Source organism: Akebia trifoliata, chromosome 8, assembly GCF_017979445.1.
Source record: "Akebia trifoliata isolate Shusen 1 chromosome 8, ASM1797944v1, whole genome shotgun sequence".
Taxonomy (NCBI): domain Eukaryota; kingdom Viridiplantae; phylum Streptophyta; class Magnoliopsida; order Ranunculales; family Lardizabalaceae; genus Akebia; species Akebia trifoliata.
This window is the reverse complement of record NC_141382.1, coordinates 2,999,041-3,018,237: the sequence shown is the minus strand read 5'-3', so window position 1 is coordinate 3,018,237 and position 19,197 is coordinate 2,999,041. Positions and strand designations below refer to the sequence as shown.

Genomic DNA, 19,197 nt, shown 5'->3' with positions numbered 1-19,197 from the left:
ACGATATCGGCCCAAGTCCTAATTGTGTCAACAGTAAAAGATTCATACCACCAACCAATTGGTCTTAAAATCAGAACCAAATTGCTACATAAGAGATACCATCATTTTCATTGGACCATTAGACATTAAAGTTTGAACACTTTTAATTAATATCCTTAACCATAAACCTTGACTATGAAAAAAGATTTACAGCACGTGAGAAATATGTTAATATGTTTCGTATTTAACGCACGTGTTACATGTGCGTTTACTGCTTTTCTTTCTTATGTGTTAAGTAAAGAAAATTTTAAACCTATATAAACAAAACAGCCACTCTTGTTGCCTCCTCAGTATATTCTCTCTTTCTCTCTCTCTTTCAGCAACACATCAATGGAGTTTCAAGCTTTCTTTAGGTTACAGTCTCTACAGACCCACTTTTGCATTCTCTTCTTCTCCTTCACCATCTCCTTCTCTCTATTCTCTCTCTTACTCTTCTTTCTTAGAGTAAAACTTTGTTGTAATTGCGACGTTTGTCGAACTTACCTCACGTCAAGCTGGTCGAATGAATTCGATAATCTTTGTGATTGGTATACTCATCTTCTTAGAAAATCTCCTAATCGAACCATTCATATTCATGTACTCGGAAACACGATCACCGCAAACCCCGACAACGTTGAATACATTCTCAAAACTAATTTCGACAATTACCCAAAAGGAAAACCTTTCTCTATACTCTTGGGTGATCTTTTGGGTCATGGTATCTTCAATGTTGATGGTGATTCATGGAAGTTTCAACGAAAAATGGCGAGTCTCGAGCTTGGTAGTCTCTCGATTCGATCTTATGCCTTCGAGGTCGTAACAACGGAGATAAATCGACGATTAATTCCATTACTATCATCTATTTCTGGTAAAGAAAATAGTGAATTGGATTTACAAGATGTATTTCGACGATTTGCTTTTGATAATATTTGTAAATTTTCATTTGGGTTAGATCCCGGGTGTCTCGAGCTCTCACCACCCATATCGAATTTCGCTGTTTCGTTCGATCTAGCATCGAAATTGTCTGCACAACGAGCGATGTCGTTATCGCCATTGATTTGGAAGATCAAAAGGTTGTTGAATTTAGGTTCAGAGAAGAAGTTAAGAGAAGCCATTAAGACGATCAATGTTTTGGCTGATGATGTTATAAGACAGAAAAGAAAATTAGGGTTTTCTACCCATCAAGACCTTTTATCAAGGTTCATGGGTACGGTCAATGATGACAAGTATCTGAGAGATATTGTTATAAGTTTCCTTCTAGCGGGTCGTGACACGGTCGCTTCAGCGTTGACCAGTTTCTTCTGGTTATTGGCTCAGCATCCAGAGGTCGAGTCAGCGATTCTTGATGAATCGGAACGAGTCATTGGGTCAACTCAAGAAAACCCGAGTTTTGAGCAAATGAGAGAGATGCCTTATTTACAAGCTGCGTTATACGAGAGTATGAGACTCTATCCACCTGTGCAGTTCGATTCGAAATTCTCTCAAGAGGATGACGTACTCCCTGATGGTACGTTCGTAAGGAAGGGAACACGGGTTACTTATCATCCATACGCAATGGGTCGGATCGAAGAGATATGGGGTTTGGATTGTCTCGAATTCAAACCGGATCGGTGGTTAAAGAACGGGTTGTTCGCACCCGAAAACCCGTTTAAATATCCGGTTTTTCAAGCTGGGCTTAGGATCTGTTTGGGAAAAGAAGTGGCACTAGTGGAGATGAAAAGCGTTGCTCTTTCGTTGATTCGACGGTTCAAGATCGAAATTGCTGGACCAAGTCGTACACCCCGGTTCATTCCCGGTCTAACCGCTACTGTGAGTGGAGGGTTACCGGTTCGGGTCTCGGAAAGGAGGATATCACACTAACGGCTAACCCAACTGTTAGCCATCCATGTATGGTGGACCCCAAATGTAGAAGATGGCGCAATTTAGCAGACATAGAGGAATTCTATCAACGTGCGCATAATCCGTCGGGGTTGAAATCACGAGGAAGTTGGCATTTTAGTGGAATAAATCTTTGCTGTCTCCAAGAACATCAAATTTTAGAAGCCCCACTCATTTAAATCTTGCGGGAACGTATTTGGGCCCACAGATGATATCCAAGTTGCTCTCACTTGTAGATGGTCCCACACCACACAGATAAATGCAGTATTGTCGATTTCCAATTCATTAAGGGTAGGTTTTTTTTTTTTTTTAGGTATGTAATGAAATGGCTCTTGATGAACCAAATGTTAATCTGCCATGTGGCATTTTTAATTAATGAAACTTCAAACACTGATGTTCCCTTTATATAGAGAAATAGTATTCTAATACTGCATGACCCACGTGGTCTGCCTCGAAAGAGAAGGCATGTCTGCTCTGTCTTTAAGAGATTTATCTTCTTGTGAGTAAATATAAAACTGTCTTTTATATCGTCTTTAACCAGTTTGATGAAAAGTATGTCTCGAACTGTAATTTATGTACTTTTGTGGTTCAATCATCAAAGCAAAGGGATCATTTTCTTTATTTTTTTTTGGGTCATTTAAACATAGGCCTCCAATTTTTGGTAAATATTTCATATACTCACTGTGTTTTCAAATTGATGAGAAACCCCTTTGACCTTCGTCTACTGTGGAATACTAACGGGAAATGACCTAAATAATCTCCTCTTCCACATCTAACATACACACTATTTTCTTTGTAGAGTAAAATATAACCTTGGGAGGGGTATGTCTAATTGTCTAAATCAACTTTATTTTTATTTTCTCCAAGTACAATGTTTTCTAATATTTCTGAAAAAGGAAGTTGATATATCAGGAGGGGAGTAGATTTTTTGTAGTCCAGTTTCTTTGTAACGGTTGTTTTACAGCCCATAAAACATTATATTTAACAGAAAAAACAACTCAATCATCTTGTAATCATGATTTAGATCAGATGTGAAAAATAAAAATAAAAAAAATTCTCTCTAATCAAGTGTTTGAGAATGATCGAATAATAAATTAGTAAATTTAAATGACTAGATGTAACTGACTTGACAGTGTTGTGCACCCCTCAACCGCTTAAGAGAATTACGAGAAAACAATTACAAAGGATCTGCTCCCATAGGGAGGAGGGTTTATCCATAAATTGTTGGAGTGTGAATCTTAGGGATTTTTATTTATTTATTTGTAAAGGGGGGGGGGGGGGGTTTTTTCCGTTAGAAAGGGGGGGAGGCTGTTAAAAAAAACTAAAATTGAAATAATGAAGGTGCAGTGTACTTGTCTAAGGTCCTCCTCACGTGTTGGTCGGTTAGTCTATCATTAAAATCACGAGTGGGGTTGAAATTTGAACCAAGACACCGAGGGTTGTGCCTTAAGTTGTCGACCAGTGCGGATAAGTTAGGATGTCCAATGTCCTCATGCGTTATATTTTTAATATTATTTTCCAACCATTCTGATATAGTGTAACATATATTTCTTTAACAATATCCAAACTCTAAATCTAGGTCTTATTCAAGTAATATATGCTCGTGTACACTAGAAAAAATAATAATAAATAAATAATGTATTAAACATATAGTTAAGATGTAAATAATACTTAAGGATACACGAGTCTCGAGATTAAAGTGGGAGATGTCGTATGTGTTGAGATATTTGTTGTTCGAATCGATGTTGATTATTTTATTTTTTTTGCTAGAGAAATATGGAAATATATAAAATAAAATAAAAAATGTACAAAGGGCATCTCAAGACTCAACGTGTATATTTTTATAAATTTAGATACCATTCAATAGACGTGGACCAATAAAAAATGTGAGATCTACAAAAACAAATTCCATCAATATGAAGCTCACTTTCCGAAGAAAAATTAAGAGACCGATGAGAATTGGACGTATAAGTAGCATCATAATCTATCACATTGTATCTATGTAGGTACGCTTTATAATCCCCAAAATATCTTTAATCCAACATTCTAATCATGAAAATTGAAACTGCCCCAGACACAATTGGAACCTAATTCAATAATCTAGACTCTTAACTCTACTTCGATAGCTAAAAAATAAAAAACACTCATATTCTTTATTAAGATTCAGTGCTAAATGGAAGTCCTAAGGAATGCCTCTCTTGCATTAAGTAATTGGAATACAAATCCCTAATTTTTTTCTCCCATCTCTATTGAATGATCAAATTTTGAAGCACTTATTTTGTTTGAGTTTCCTTGCATTGGCATGTTTACTGGAAATCCTAAGGCATGCCTCAATGCTTCCACCCACCAGGGGTTAGCTGAGATGGTAAGTAGCGACTAGGTTTACTTTTCAAGTTGTGTCTTCGAATCTCTACACGCCTCTCCACAGAAATGTGACTACTTAAATACCATAACACGTGACAAGGTGTTAGATGGTGCATATGGCCCTAGGTATATCCATCTCACCAAAAGTGGGGATACTCCCTGAGCTACCTAAAAAAAAGAAAAAAAACATTTAGTGCTACCAAATTCCAACAATGCCTAAGCTAATCTTGGAGGACGAATATTGGAGAGAAAGTAATAAGAGATTTGAACCCTCATTAATATATGTGGTAAATTCTCTTTTATGTTTCAAATCTGCCAACCAACTCTGAATGGTCTTCATCTATAGTCCATATCACATGTACCAAAGTCTTACAAGTTTGTGAACTAATTCAAAACCATGTCTTAATCTCTTGTAGAATACCTTAAAAGAAAAAAAAAAAGAAAAAAAATTATAGAGGTTGAAGAATTTGATGATGACTGATTTTAGGAAGAAAAATGAAGGATTTTGTTTGTTTCTTACAAGTTGAATATGGAGACATTATGTTATTTTTGGGTGGTGTAGATAACAAGAGTAAGGTAATGGTCCATGCCATCGGTGTGAAAACAGCCAAATATTCAAAAACATGTGCAGACGACTAGGTATCCAAGTCAGCCCAAATATTCACTGACGAGCGGATTTACAGTGGGCGTAATGGGGCAGTTGCCCTCACAAGAATTTTATAAAATTACATACTTCCATTAAATTTTTTGATATATTCCCTGCCCACTAAATATTTTGGGTTTATTAGAACTTCCTCTATTTGCTTAATATTTGAGAACCACCTACCCATTTTGACCTTGTCCCCTCAATTTTTTCATGAATATTTGAGACACCCCTTTGCTTTCAAATCCATAACATCCCCCTCAATGTTTTGTGGATATTTGAGATACCATTATGTTTTCAAAGTGATGACACCCCCGGCCCCAATATTTTTGTTCATTTGAACAATCCTTTACATTCTGGTGAATATTTGAGATACCCCTACGTTTTAAAATTGACGACACGGCCCTCTTGACTTAGGTCTTCTCTCATAGACTAATGAGAAATGACCTAAATGCCCCCTTCTTCAAAATTTTCTCCTAAAAACCACTTATCTTCAAGCTCTTCAACCTTATTGGTCAACTATAGTTTGCCCCCTCTACAAAAAAAGTCTTGGCTCCGACCCTGTTCGTTGGGGGTCCGGGCAACAAAAGGAGCATGCAATCAGTAAGAAAAAAAAAAGTGGGGTAACTCAAATATCCACTAAAAATTTAAAGGGGGGCAGCAAGAATAAATTGGCAAGTCATCAGTTTGAAAAAAGAGGAGAATGTCCCAAACATCCACTAAAATTTTGAGGGGGCAGCAAAGATCAAATGGGTGGTTTGAATGCACAGGGGTGTCTCAGATATTCAGAAAAAATTTAAGGGGCGATAACAAAGTCAAAATGGATATCAGTTATTTGAACATATTTACCAAAATATATGGAGTCCTAACAAGCATGTTAGTTGCTTACTTGCTTTTAAATCATGTTTTACTATATAAAACTTTGTTTAGTGTTCGGAATTGGAACAATGTTTGTTTAAATAGGAACATATTTAGTTTCTTGTGCTAGATCATGTTAGATCATTCAGGAGCATATTAGGCTACTTCATTAAGTGTTTAATAATTGGGATGGATCATCATAATAGAAAAAGGTTGTCTAACTGTTGGGCTGGACTTAGGCCAAAATGTCAAGGGTGTAGTTCAGCCTGCATGTATTGCTAGCCCAGACCACAAAAATAATTCTTTGGTGGGTTATAGATCTAGGGTTGTCAATGGATCAAGATGGCCCTCAAAATCTTTATTTATTTTTTATTTTTTATTTTGTCTATCACACCATGCATGAATGCTTATAGGACCAAACATAGCAAATTTAACTGTCGGACTAGACCAGTTAAGATAAATAAATACACGTCTAGGTTTAAGTCCGGCCCACATATTTTTGGGTCTATTTAAGGGCCATTAACTTGCCACTAAAAATGAATCAGGCGTAGACCAGCCCAATACCAAATGGAAACCGTAACACTACCCAAACTCGGTCCATGCCAAGTAAGGCCAGATCGGGTCGAAACCTGGCCCCTTAACAGTCCTAAATGAATCCCACCAATGCAAGCAACATCATCAACAACGTGCACCCTTGCTAAAAGGTTTTTTCAAGGGTTCTTGCATGTAATCTATGGGATCCCATATAAGGGTCTTTAGTTGATTGATATGATATTCCAAATACTTCCCTTTTATTTGGAGAGCTGCTATTGGCACCCCATCAAAACTGGTTTACATCCAGCTTATATTTATATGGTTGGATTTTCCAATGGGTTTAGCTCGTAAGCTCGAGCCCATAAATTGGGCCTAGCTAGACTGGCCCAACCCAATACATAAATAGGCGATGGCCTAATTACACTTCTCCAAACCAGGTCCATGTCAGGGCCATGGGGCCAAGATATGGCTTATTGACCGCCTTAATTGGATCAAATCCGATTTTTATGTATGATAAGATGAGTCGCGATAAACTAACTCAAAAAAAAAAAAAAAGCACTCGAAATCCCCACACTGATGTGGCATGTGCACAGAACCATAGATCTTTTTCTTCAGGATACACAACGGAAAAGATCTATGGTTCGGTACAATCATCCACATCAGCGAGTGAGTGACTTTTGTCGAGTCAGTTTATCATTAGTCTAATAAGATATACATATACACATCAAATCAGATTCACTTGGAAATCCAAGTTGTGGACCCTAAATTATATGATAGAAAATAGATAAGATATCCGATCTGATTTGACCTGGTCCATTGTCAATCTTATTTTAAAGGTGGAGTACTAGTGTAAAGTGTAGATCTCAAAGAGTAATTATGGGCCCATGTGGATGTAGGAGTTAGAAGTACTTTTTGAAGTACCATCTGGAGTAGGTAGATAATTGTTGTGCGTTTGGATGCAGGTTCTAAGAAGTACTTCTCATAAAGTTTTGTGTTTAGCAACTATTTTAGATTTTGTTAAAATGATCAGAATGCCCTTATAAGTATCAATTACTGTTTTTAACATAATAACTTAACAAATTATGCTCCAAAAGAAATAAAAGTAGTTACTGTTTTTATCCATAAAAACTTAATTAAACACCCAATAATTATAAATAAATGAAAGAGATTGTGAGCAAATATATACAACTACTAAAAATATAAAGAAACTTTCACCACATCCATGGATAATAAATTTGTATTTAATTGTTCACATCAATCTTGCAAGAAGAAACTTTCAATCATGGTTGGAACCTCATGGATAAATTATCGAGTGTAACCATTGAGAGAGCTAGAAATCCAAATCCAAATCCAAATGCTACCACCATATCAATGGATGGTAATATAATATTATTACAATTACCTTTTTGAGGGTATGCTTGTAATTTTTAAAATTTATGGAAGGCATATTTGTCCCAAATGCTACACCAAAAGGCTATATCTACCACTGCATCAAGGGATAGTAATATAATATTATTGCAATTGCCTTTTTTTGAAGGTATGTTTGTCATTTTCAAAATTTATAAGGGGCATAATTATCCCAATCCCATCATTATGAAGGTGTTCTGTGGTTCCGCGTAAAAGTAATTTTGAGAAGGAGCACCATCAATACTTCGTGAAAAAAATACCAAAATGACTCAAAAGTAAAGCAGTTATCTCTCAGAGCTATTTATTTAAACACCGTTAAAGTGCTTTTTACTCTCCGCAAGAGGCAAAAGCACTTAGAAAAGCCAATACACACGGGGCCGTATGTTTCTTCTTGAATCAGCAACTCCGACAGTGGTCAAAACAGAGTTTTCAACCAGGTCGGGTCAGATCAATCCAATAATCGCAATAGACCCAAGTCTGATCTACGACTTAACGTCGACTTCTTACATCAGTTACCTATGCAAGGAGAGCTATAATGGAACTGCACTTGGCCTAATTCTAGGTTTGGGTCATGTAAATTGTTCAAGCTACCTGGAAGGACAGATGGCCTAAATTGCCCGGCAATGCAACTCGGGATGACCAACCCAACTCAACGGATTTCAGCCATTTCGAGGTGATCCATGTGGTTAACGGAAAGTCTACATTTAAGGCCAAGGTACAATCTACGGGGGGTCTCGCCGTTACCATTATACCTAATACTTTGACATTTAATGGGCCTCATGAGAATAAATCATTCAAGGTGGAAGTGAAGGGTAAGCACTCGATACGAATCCAGTTATAACGACATCATTTGTATGGAGCGACTCAATTTACACCGTTAGGAGCCCTATCGTTGTCTTTCATGATTCAGCTGACTGGATTTTTATGTGAACAAATGCATGTTTTGCTGTTTGATAAGTCTAGTTAGGACTAGGAATTGTTTATTATTATTATTATTATTTTTTTAATTTGTTTAATTTCTTTGCATTTTAGTTGAAATATTTAACAAACTAGTTATTTATTTTTTATTTTATTTTTTTTTAATATCACAATAATAATATACCAATGATACTTATCTCGAGGATAATTTTCAACTATTGGATTTTGTGCTTAAACGGTCGACATCAAGTTTATCTCGTAAGATTTGTTATTATTTATGGACATAAACATACAACTATAAATGTGGTTACTCACGCGAGCAGGATATAGTCCTACTTACATTCTCGAACGCCTTGACTTGGAGCATTATGATGATTTGATGGGATGTTTCGACCATACAAGAAACATTTATAAAGAAGGAATAATTTGGGAGTAAGAATATAATGTTAAGAAATTTCTATGCTAAGTTGATGAACCGATGACATGTTACACGTGTATTGAAAAAGCACTTAAAATCCAAACTCCTAATTGTTCATAAATTTTTTCCTCACCAACAAAACGCACTTGCTTTTTTCAATACATGTGACAACATGCCATTGATTCATCAGCTTAACACAGAAATTTCTTATCAACAAATTAGTAATCCTAAAATTCTCATTGAAATCTTTATAGATGTAAAAAAAACAAGAAATGTGTGTGTGTGTGTGTGTGTGTGTGAGTGAGAGAGAGAGAAGAAGAAGAGAGAAGAGATTGGTTCAATGGCTAATAGTGGGTGCAACGAGAATTAGAGAAAAACCAAATGAATTAAGCGTTTTCTTTAAGGTGGATATCACGACTAAATGGGTACAATGAGCCAGTTTGGTGTGTGCAAATAGAGTCACCCTAGGTCTTCTAATTTGATTCTCTACATTAAGCTCATGACTAACTGACATGTACCACAACCATGCCCAACGAAAGTGTGGTTGCTGTTTATGGAAATATCATTCAACATTAATAAACACAAATATTTGTCATTTCTGTGTGAATAAGAAATGGTTCAGAACAGTTGGATTATATGTATATTTCATAGGGATTATAAGTAAGGGTGTTAACAAATATTAATCGAATCAAATGCAAACACGTCTAAATCCGAAATATGTTTCATAACTCTCAAAATTTTATATGTTTTTCCACTTGAATAAACTTGCTTGTACCACCAATATATGCCCCGACAAGATTACCAAAATCATTTAAATTTTTACTACTATTTTTCATTATATAACTATGAGGATAAAGGTCTACGAGATTATATAAACAATTTTAAAAGAAATGAAAGAAAGAGATAAGAAAGTAATAACCTTTGATGTAAATCGCCAATGGATCGTGGATTGAACACGAGATCTACAAGATTAATGATAGATCTCCAAGATGTTGGTCGTTCCTCAAAGCTGGATCCTTTTTGGAGATTCTTGTAGTTATTTGGTGAGTTTTTGAGTGATAATGAAGAGTCTTTCTCTTGTTCAATCATGAAAATGATTAGGGAAGAGGAGGTTGTAATTTACAAAATATGTTAGAAGGATTTACTAAAGAAAGGTGACTGGAGGGTATTTTTGTCAAAAAACATGAGTTACTGTTCCAAATGGAAGATTTTCTAGTGTTAAAAAAAGTCGTTATGATTTTTTTTTTGGGCTAAATGACATTGATTTATTTAAAATCTCAATTTAAACATCAATTTTAGTATTTCGCATGATTTATATAAAATCCCGGTATTCTAAAGTTTCTTCTCATCTAAGGGTAGAAGAATAACATATGCCCTGAGACTAGTCCTTGTACAAGAGCAAGGTCTATGGATTGGGCAAAACTCATATTGGAAATAATGTAGTTACTTTTTCAGTCAAAATTATTTAGTAGTAATAGCTTTTTATTTATTTCTTATTTGTAAGAGTTTTTTTTTTTTTTTTTTTCTTTTGACTTTTTTAATTATATAAATTCTTGTCAAGCTCTCACGAAAGTGACTTAACAGAATTCTTCTACCCATATACACATTTGGTCCGCTATCTACAAGGATTCCCGATTATAAAAAAAAAAGTAGAAGAAGAAGATGGGGATGTAATTATTAAAAGAAAATAGTTATTCTCTATACCCTCAAACAAATAATTTAACGAGTAAATCTCCATTTCGCGTACTGAATATGACGAAATTCTAAGTCTAATACACCAATAATTTTGATTTCCAAAACATGTTTTTCTAGTGAATTTGTTATTTTTTATAATCAATAAATTTGATGATAAAACATCAGTGATTTTGTCATATCAGCCATCTCGTTGGTAATTTATCATCGAATTCATTGATGATAAAAGTGATGAATTCACTAGAAAAACATGTTTTAGGAATTAAAATAAATAATGCATTGTAACAAAAATTTTAGGAATTAAAATAAATAATGCATGTTTTGGGAAGTATCACTAATTTAATTTAAAGGATTAGTGTGTTATAAGTAAAAGTTGATGTGGCAATAGAATTTCTCTTTCTTATGTATACTAAAAGAATAGGTAAGTATATATTTTTTCTATTATTTTAGTGGACAGGAGGAATTTCGCCAATAGAAACAAAGCTCAGTGGGAGATAACAACCGATGCTCATCAGCCCATATCTTTAACCGAATCAGAATTTTGGAAGCTTTTAGACTTGAAAATGATATTAAATGGCCTTTCGTTTTCCTTTTCCTTTTCGTTTAAAGACTTATTTAATGCAAAGCCTATAAATAACAGAACAGAGTCTTCCTTGCTCTACTGTTTTTTTTTTTTTCTTTTTGTTCTCTTAAGTTCTCGAAACCTTTCTCTCACTTTCAGGTTTTTAGTCCATTAGGGTTTCGAGTGAGAAATGGCGTTGATGGCGCTTAAACAACAACTCGAAGGATTAGTCTCATCCATGTACGATGAGGTAATCGATTCTTCGACTGATTTTACTTGTAGATCGATTTGTTCTTGAGTGGTCTGTTTTTTTTTTTTTTTTTTTTTTTTTTAAGATTCTTTTGATAATTCTCTCATTTGTTTCAATTCTTTTATTTATTTTTTTTTTTATCGGGGGAAAGGATAGAGTTCGTTGAGTTTTTTCAAAGATTTTTTTGTTTCAATTCTTCTATTGATTTTGGTTGTATGTCGATTAGTTTTTAGTGTTTTTTTGGAGATTCGTCCCATAAGTCTCTCTTTTCTTTCATTTTTGTTTCAATTCTTTTGTTTTTGATCGGTGAAAAGGATAGAGTACGTTGAGTCGTTTGACAGATTTTTATTTTTATTGAAGATCGATTTGTTCTTGAGTGTTTTGTTGGGGATTCTTCTGGTGATTCTCTCTTTTATTCATTTTTGTTTCAATATTTTTTTCTTTTTTGAATCGATGCAACCGATTGAGCTTGGTGAGGATTTTTGTTTAATATTGTTTTAGTTCTTCTACTGATTTTTCTTGTAGATCGATTTGTTCCTGAGTGTAATTTTTTTTGGAGATGCTTCTGATAATTCTTTATTTCATTGATTTTTGTTTCAATTCTCTCTTTTTTATCAGTGAAAAGGATAGAATTAGGTGAGGATTTTTTTTTCTTTGAAAGATTTATTTATTTTGTTTCACTTCTTTATATCGATCTATCAAAAACTTTCGATTTCTTAAGAAAATGCTTTAGTTTATGTTGATTTGATTAGTTTTAACTTTTAAGTGATTATTTCCTTATTAGTTCATGATCTCTCTGCTTATTTCTTTTTTAATAACTCTATTAGTAAGATCTTTGGTTTTACAATTGAAGATATGCTCCTATTTATGTGTGAAGAAGAGTGGATTATCCATTTTTTAGATCCCGATAGTGGAGAGAGTGATTCTTTTGGCAGTCCTCTCTTTTTCATTCATTTTTGTTTCAATTCTTAACTATTGATCTATCATAAACTTGAGATTTCTTAATAAACCACTTTAGTTTGTGTTGATTTGATTAGTGTGAAGTGATCATAGCCTTATTGGGCAAGTTCGTTCATTATCTCTTTACTTTTTCTTTTTTCTTTTTTACTTCTGATCAAAGGATTTGTAGTTTTACAAGTGAAGATACAATCATGTTTATGTGTGGCTTTGGATTCTCATTATGCTTAGATAACACATTGAAACCTGTTTTGAAGAATGGATTATCTATTTTTAGATCCTGTTAGTGGAGAAAGGGTGATTGAGTGGGGATGTGGAGTTTAGTGATTCTTCTTGATCTTTCTACCTTGCAGGAACTGTTGGATACACAATTCAGCCAACTTCAGTTACTTCAAGATGCAAATAATCCTGGTTTTATTGCAGAAGTGATCACCTTGTTCTGCGAAGATTCGAAGAGGATTTTAACAGAACTAACCAAATATCTGTACTTTCAAACCTAATAATTTATTTTATGATTTGTTTTTTATGCTCTTGTGGATTCACTTTAGGTTGATCTTTTGGCTTGTGTTTTATCTATTTGGTGTGCAGGGGCCAACCTGTAGTGGATTACCACAAGATTGATGCTTATGTTCACCAACTTAAAGGAAGTAGCTCAAGGTGATAGAGCAATTTATTAATCTATGCTCGAAAAGAATAAAAAATTGAATTGGAACTGTTTAATTTGATAAATCAAGATAGGGAACTTGAAGTACTTCCATTTGGCAGTTTCACTGTTTGGTGTATTTGGTGCCTTATGTGCAGAGAGTTTGGCATCAATTGATTGTTTCACCTGTGATGCTAGTCATCTCTCAACTCCAGCAGTTGATTCTAACTGTCCATTTTTTGTATCACGGTCTTCTAGGATGGGAAAAAAAGTCCAGAAGTCGATGGATTGGATGATACATATCATCCAATTGGTTCAATGTTTGATATAGGAGATCTCATAGCCAGATACATTTGATCCTTTACACATGTTCAACATGTATAACAGTATGCCGGATTAATTTCAAAAGTGCTTGTCTTTTATTCCACAAAATTTGATGTTTGGTTTCTACTGCATCCGGTATTCCTGTACTCCCGGAGTTGGGTTGCAAAACCATCTCCATAAGCCAGGGCCGGCTCAACATAAGTTGAGGCCTAAGGCAAAAAATCCAAATGAGACTTCTTTTTTAAGGGGAATTTTCACCATGGAGAATGCTTTAAGTTTTCTCTTTTTTTTTTTCTTTTGAACATAAGGAAGGAGTAGAACTTCTAATTAGAGTCCTTTAAGAGTCCCTTTATTTTTTTGGTAAAGTTGACAGTATAGACATGAGTACCCTCTTTGTTCTGGTCAATATTAGGGATAACCCCCTACATTTTTAAACTGCTGACATGCCCCATTTACGTAGTTCTTCTTTGAAAGAGTAAAATAATTTCGAAAACACTCTCATCCTCAACAGAACTCTTGATTTTTCTCCCAAAAATCTATCATCTTCAAGATTTTCAACCTCTATGGGTAATTATTTTTACCTGTTCATCCTTAACTTGAATCCATCAGTTACAACCTTGTCTTAACTTCTTGATTTTTCTACACAAAATTTCATCATCTTCCACGTCCCAAAAAAAATCCTATCTCGTTATTGATATTTGCAAGTTGAACTAGGTAGATTTTTGAAGTTGAAGAATGAAGATGAGGGTAAGAGGTTTTACCGAAGAGGTATTAGATGACTGATTTTGTGAACATCCAAGGTTGTCCTCCTCCAAAATTCCTATCTAGTTCTTGAGGTTTGAAGGTTGAAGAAGACAAAATCCTAAGGTTGAAAAATGCAAAAAAACATGGTTGAAGACCACTGATTTTGGGAAGAAAATCAAGGGACCTTCAGAGAAGATGATGGTATTTAACCTATCAAAAAAAAAAAAAAAGAGATGATGGTATATAGGTCATTTATGGAATTCTCTGTGAAAAGACCTAGGTCTAGGGGGCATGACCTGTCATCTGTTTGAAATGTGGAGAGGCATGTTTAAATCTTTCTTTTTTCTTTTTCTTTTTTTGAGGGGGGGCTTCCACCGGGGGAGCCTTTCAAGTCTTGTGAGTTTATTTTATGTTATTTTATGTTTCTTTAATAAGGTTTTTTGGAAGACCTTACAACATAGGGGGTTAATGGTAAATTGTATTTGAAATCTTACTAAGGATGGCTCACCCTTGGCCTCTACAGACATGATACAATGCCATGGGGATGTAGAGGACAAAATTTTACGAACTTTTTCTAAATCAAATCTTAAAGAAAGTTATTTTTCACTGTCAAATTTTAATTTTAAATTTGGGAATTCGGTGGGAGTTCAGTAGCCGTCCATTTCAAAACCTTGGATCAAGCTCAAAAAAAGAAATTGTTTTTTTGGATTTGAGTTTTTCCACTGCGGTGTTGGATTGCCACTTTGGTAATCCATTTGAGATCAACCACCCTTAGTAAGATAAAAAAAATCTTACTAAGTTAGTAAAGAAAGTGTTTCTCTTAAGAGTTTCATTTTTGGGGGGCTTTGTCTAAGGAGAGTCATGAGAGTTGCTTTCAAGAGTTTTTCTCTTTTAAAACATTTTAGGAGATTTTTTTAGGAGGGTCTTCTCACCACATGAGAGGGGATAAGAATTTCAATTTTGGGGACTTCTCTCAACTGGGGCCTTAGGCTGTTGCCCAAGTCTCCTTATGGTCGAGCCAGCCCTGCCATAAACATTAACCATATATAGCACTAAATAACAGTATAGTGATATAGTCACAGTAATGGAAACTAAATGATGGTTAGGAAACACATGGTGATGTTTATACTTATTCTGCTAAGACCAGATGAGTACGAAAGAAATGTTAAGTACTTTTAGTGTAACTAAATCCTTTTAAAGAAATGATAAGTAGGAAAACTATGGAAGAGAGTTCCCTAATGATAGAAAATTTCCATTTACATCATTACATGTCCTTAGCCAGTAATCTCATTGGCATTAAATATAATTACAAAGAACAACAATTTCATATTTGAAAATATCAAAAATCTTGACTGATGTTTGCATGTCTACGTGGATCTCCTCCGTATCTTTGGCCCAAGGGATAGAGAACTATAGAAGAGAAACAATATGAAACCTTTTCCACAATGCTCAAATTTTACAGCTTTTGATTCCTTTGTTCTTTTGGGTTCCTTCATTTAAAAAAAAACCCTTCAGTTATCGTCTATAGCCGCTCCCACCAACACCATGCATGTGTTCCACAAACCCAATTTCCCTCCCATTATTGAATTAATTTTACATTGAAGCTTAGTACCTTTACTGTATTTGGTGTTGCAGTGTTGGTGCGCAGCGTGTAAAGCTTGCCTGCATCAACTTCCGTCAAGCTTGTGAGGAGGAGGACAAGGATGGGTATGTTGTGATATAATGCTTCCACTTATTGACTGGTGCTGAATTGCTGATTACTCATTTTGCTCGATAATGGTTATCAACTAAATGGGTACACTTATCAAAAGAAGGAAAAGCAAACAAAAAAAGAACTCAGTGGATGGCGTAATAATAATATCTTTTTAATAAATGAATTAGTAATGTTAGATCAGGTCCTTAATAGAATTCATCAACTTTAGATCATTTACTCTTTATATTGGAGATCATGGACCCTTTCCTATGACTTATAACTATTTCATGTAAATATTTTGCTATTTAAGGAAGCATTTGTATGTTTTGCGGAACATTCAACCATTAAAACCACCCCATTGCACTTGAGTAAATCTTAGTAAGTATTATTGGTTTTTAGTATGCATTATTCCAATGAGCCATGCTGGAGTGCTCAAGATTGTATCTCATATCGCATATCTTGATGTGAAAGTATGTTGGAACCATAGATGATTTTTGACTCGTATCTCGATGAAAATTATCTATGGTTCCTACACACTTTCACATCAAGATGTGCAATATGAGGTACAATCTTGAGGTCACTTCAGCATTATTATATACCAATTTCAAGCTTTTAAATATGGTTCTGCGCTTTTCCTTCTGTCTGCCAATTTTGGCTAGATCTTGAATTCACTGAACGCATACCTCAGTTACGATACTATCTAATATTGTTCTTTTTTATTTTTTCCTTTTTTTCTTTGGAGTTAACTCCCGTTGCTTATAGGTCTATACTTTGTTTGGAAATTTGTTTTCCTTCTTTGATTGAAATATTTTGTCCTTTTAGGTGCACACAGGCGTTGAATATGATCAAGCATGAATACTGTTACATAAGAAACAAATTTGAGACTATGGTTCAGGTAATATGTGATGTGAATTTTATATTTCTATACATTTAAAATAAAATATTTGATTTATAACCTGCATTGAATTAGGGAGCATATCTGCATATTTAGCTCCTTTTGCTGAGAGAGAATATATCATGTGCCTTAAGTTCGATATCAAGAAGAAATATAAAATTCCTGCTAAGAGCAGGGTAGTTAGTAGCACACCCTTTACATGGGGGAGGTCACAATCCCTTTAGATTCCCTAGTATGCTGAGATCCTCAAATAGTATATATATATATATATATATATATATATATATATATATATATATATATATATATATATATATATGGGAAAAAGTTGCATGGACCGAGGTCCACATTTGGGTCACGTGGATTGCCACATTGGTCCAAATGACAACTCAGCCTCTTGTTTGTCGTCTAGATTGGGCTTGGAAAATAAAATCCTCCCAAAAAAGCATTTTTTGACGTTGGATCTTGGGTTTAAAAATGGACGGTCATTGAATTCCTAGATTTAAAATTTAAATCCAACAGTGAAAAAAATCTCTTTATTCAATTTTTTTTTTTTTTTTTTTTTTGAGAATTCATAGAACTTTATTCTTTACAACATGTGGCATCTGATGATGTATTTGGGCACCACGTTGACATGTGGTCCATAGGGATGGATGGTCCTTCAGTCCATATAACCCCATCTCTAAATATATGGCAACAATTTTTTTTGATAAGTCTATATATATGGCAACGTTGGTGGGTTCTGTAAAGACAAATGGTATTCAAGGCCATCTATTATCTGGGTATTTAATATGTTAGGAGACCTCTAGGATTGCCCAAAGTTTTCGTCTTTTAGACACTCCCAACCTGAAAGTACCAAGTCTTAATCATCCAAGTCTGGTCAATATTTGGTTGTATAGTTGACGCAGGGTGATTTTTGGTCCACTTCTAGTATATATATATACTCATCCTAGTTTCGGATTCTTGTGAATATGGCTGTGTTTACCATGTGTTGGAAAATCCTGATCTAACTAAAGAGTGCAACCTAGACTGCTTGAGCCGAAAACCTTCTACCTTAATTGCTTTGTTTCCATTTGGTTACTTTAATAGGAAATGTTCATCGAATACACCTTTGCTTGTTCTAATTTTTCTTTTTTTTTTTTTTTTTTTTTTTTTTGGGTTCCTTTGGGTGTTGTTGGTATGTTTCTTCTGGAAACTTTCGGGGTACAGCTGGAGCAGAGAATCCTCGCCTATGGTACCAAAGAGCAATGATAAGATAGCCAATCTTGTTCTGCAATCCTCCTCCAGGTGTGTTTCAACTTTCAATAGAAAGTTTCTGATATCTTTCCTTCTGGTCTTTCTTGATAAGTTACGTAGGCTCTGGGATTGTAAGTGATTGATGTTGTTGATATTCTGTTTGGGCACCCAAAAAAATCTTAAATTGTTTTTGGAAGTGTTTCATGATCATTAAGAATATTGGGATACATAAATTAGGAGTGAACTACTTTCTTTTCTGGTGTGCTCATCTTAAGAGTCTGCTCAAATCTTTAGAAATAATGGTTATAAATATTGTTTTTTGGCAACAATCATCTCTACTTGATGGTAGGTTTGCGATCTACCGTGACTTCAATCTTTTATGACTAAAGTTTGACCTGATTGTGATTTATAAACATTTTTTTCATCATTTACTGCAGCTTATCAGTCTTAACTTTAAACTTTTTTTTGGGATAATATTAGGGCACAATCAATGCTTGGATAAACATCATCTTAAATAACCATCGTTTAGGGATCTGAAGTGTTACTGTAGGGCCTCATTTGGGGCACAGTTGGAAGAAGGGTCGTACTGGAGTGACTTCAAGATTGTACCTCGTATCCATATCCTGAAGTGAAAGTGTGCAGGAACTATTGATGCTTTTTGACTTATATCTCGATGGAAAGCATCTATGACTCCTACTCACTTTCACATCAGGATGTGCGGTACGAGGTAAAATCTTGAGGGCACTTGAGCATTATTCGTGCTTCCATTTGAACCACTTCTAAGAACTGTAAATACCTAATTGGAGACTACACTTATGATTGGTAGATACAAAGTTCGGATTCGACAATTATTGGTTAATTTGGGAAATTTTTGTCATGTCCAATCAATCTACGAGGACTTCAGACTTTAGGATTAACCCAACCATTGATACGAGGACGAGGCTATTAACGAGTTGCGTAAAAGTAGATCGAACTCATATATTTGTCATGCTTGAGTATTATCCATAGATCAATTTCATTTTTGGTTCAGTCTGGGTCTGTCATACGTGGGAGTGTCACCATAGTAATATTTCAATTAATTCGTGAATTATACCCAAATTTTTTGAATGATCCAAATAATGAATAAAACTTTCATTTAATTCAAATCCTTGTAAAACTTCACG

General features: G+C 34.7%; 2 protein-coding genes across 2 annotated transcripts; both read left to right on the top strand.

Moving 5' to 3' along the window:
- The first annotated feature begins 330 nt into the window (after window positions 1-330).
- Window positions 331-2,429, top strand: LOC147395464 (cytochrome P450 94C1-like). Its single transcript, XM_086452600.1, has one exon. The coding sequence runs from the start codon at window positions 370-372 to the stop codon at window positions 1,876-1,878; it is 1,509 nt and encodes a 502-aa protein (XP_086308726.1). The 5' UTR covers window positions 331-369; the 3' UTR covers window positions 1,879-2,429.
- An 8,919-nt stretch (window positions 2,430-11,348) lies between these two features.
- On the top strand, window positions 11,349-18,291 carry LOC147395463 (histidine-containing phosphotransfer protein 2-like). The gene is made up of 6 exons (XM_086450525.1): window positions 11,349-11,542; window positions 12,853-12,983; window positions 13,088-13,156; window positions 15,846-15,917; window positions 16,726-16,798; window positions 18,008-18,291. Exons 1-6 carry the CDS (start codon window positions 11,483-11,485, stop codon window positions 18,047-18,049), a joined length of 447 nt encoding a protein of 148 aa, XP_086306651.1. The 5' UTR covers window positions 11,349-11,482; the 3' UTR covers window positions 18,050-18,291.
- The last annotated feature ends 906 nt before the right edge of the window (window positions 18,292-19,197 follow it).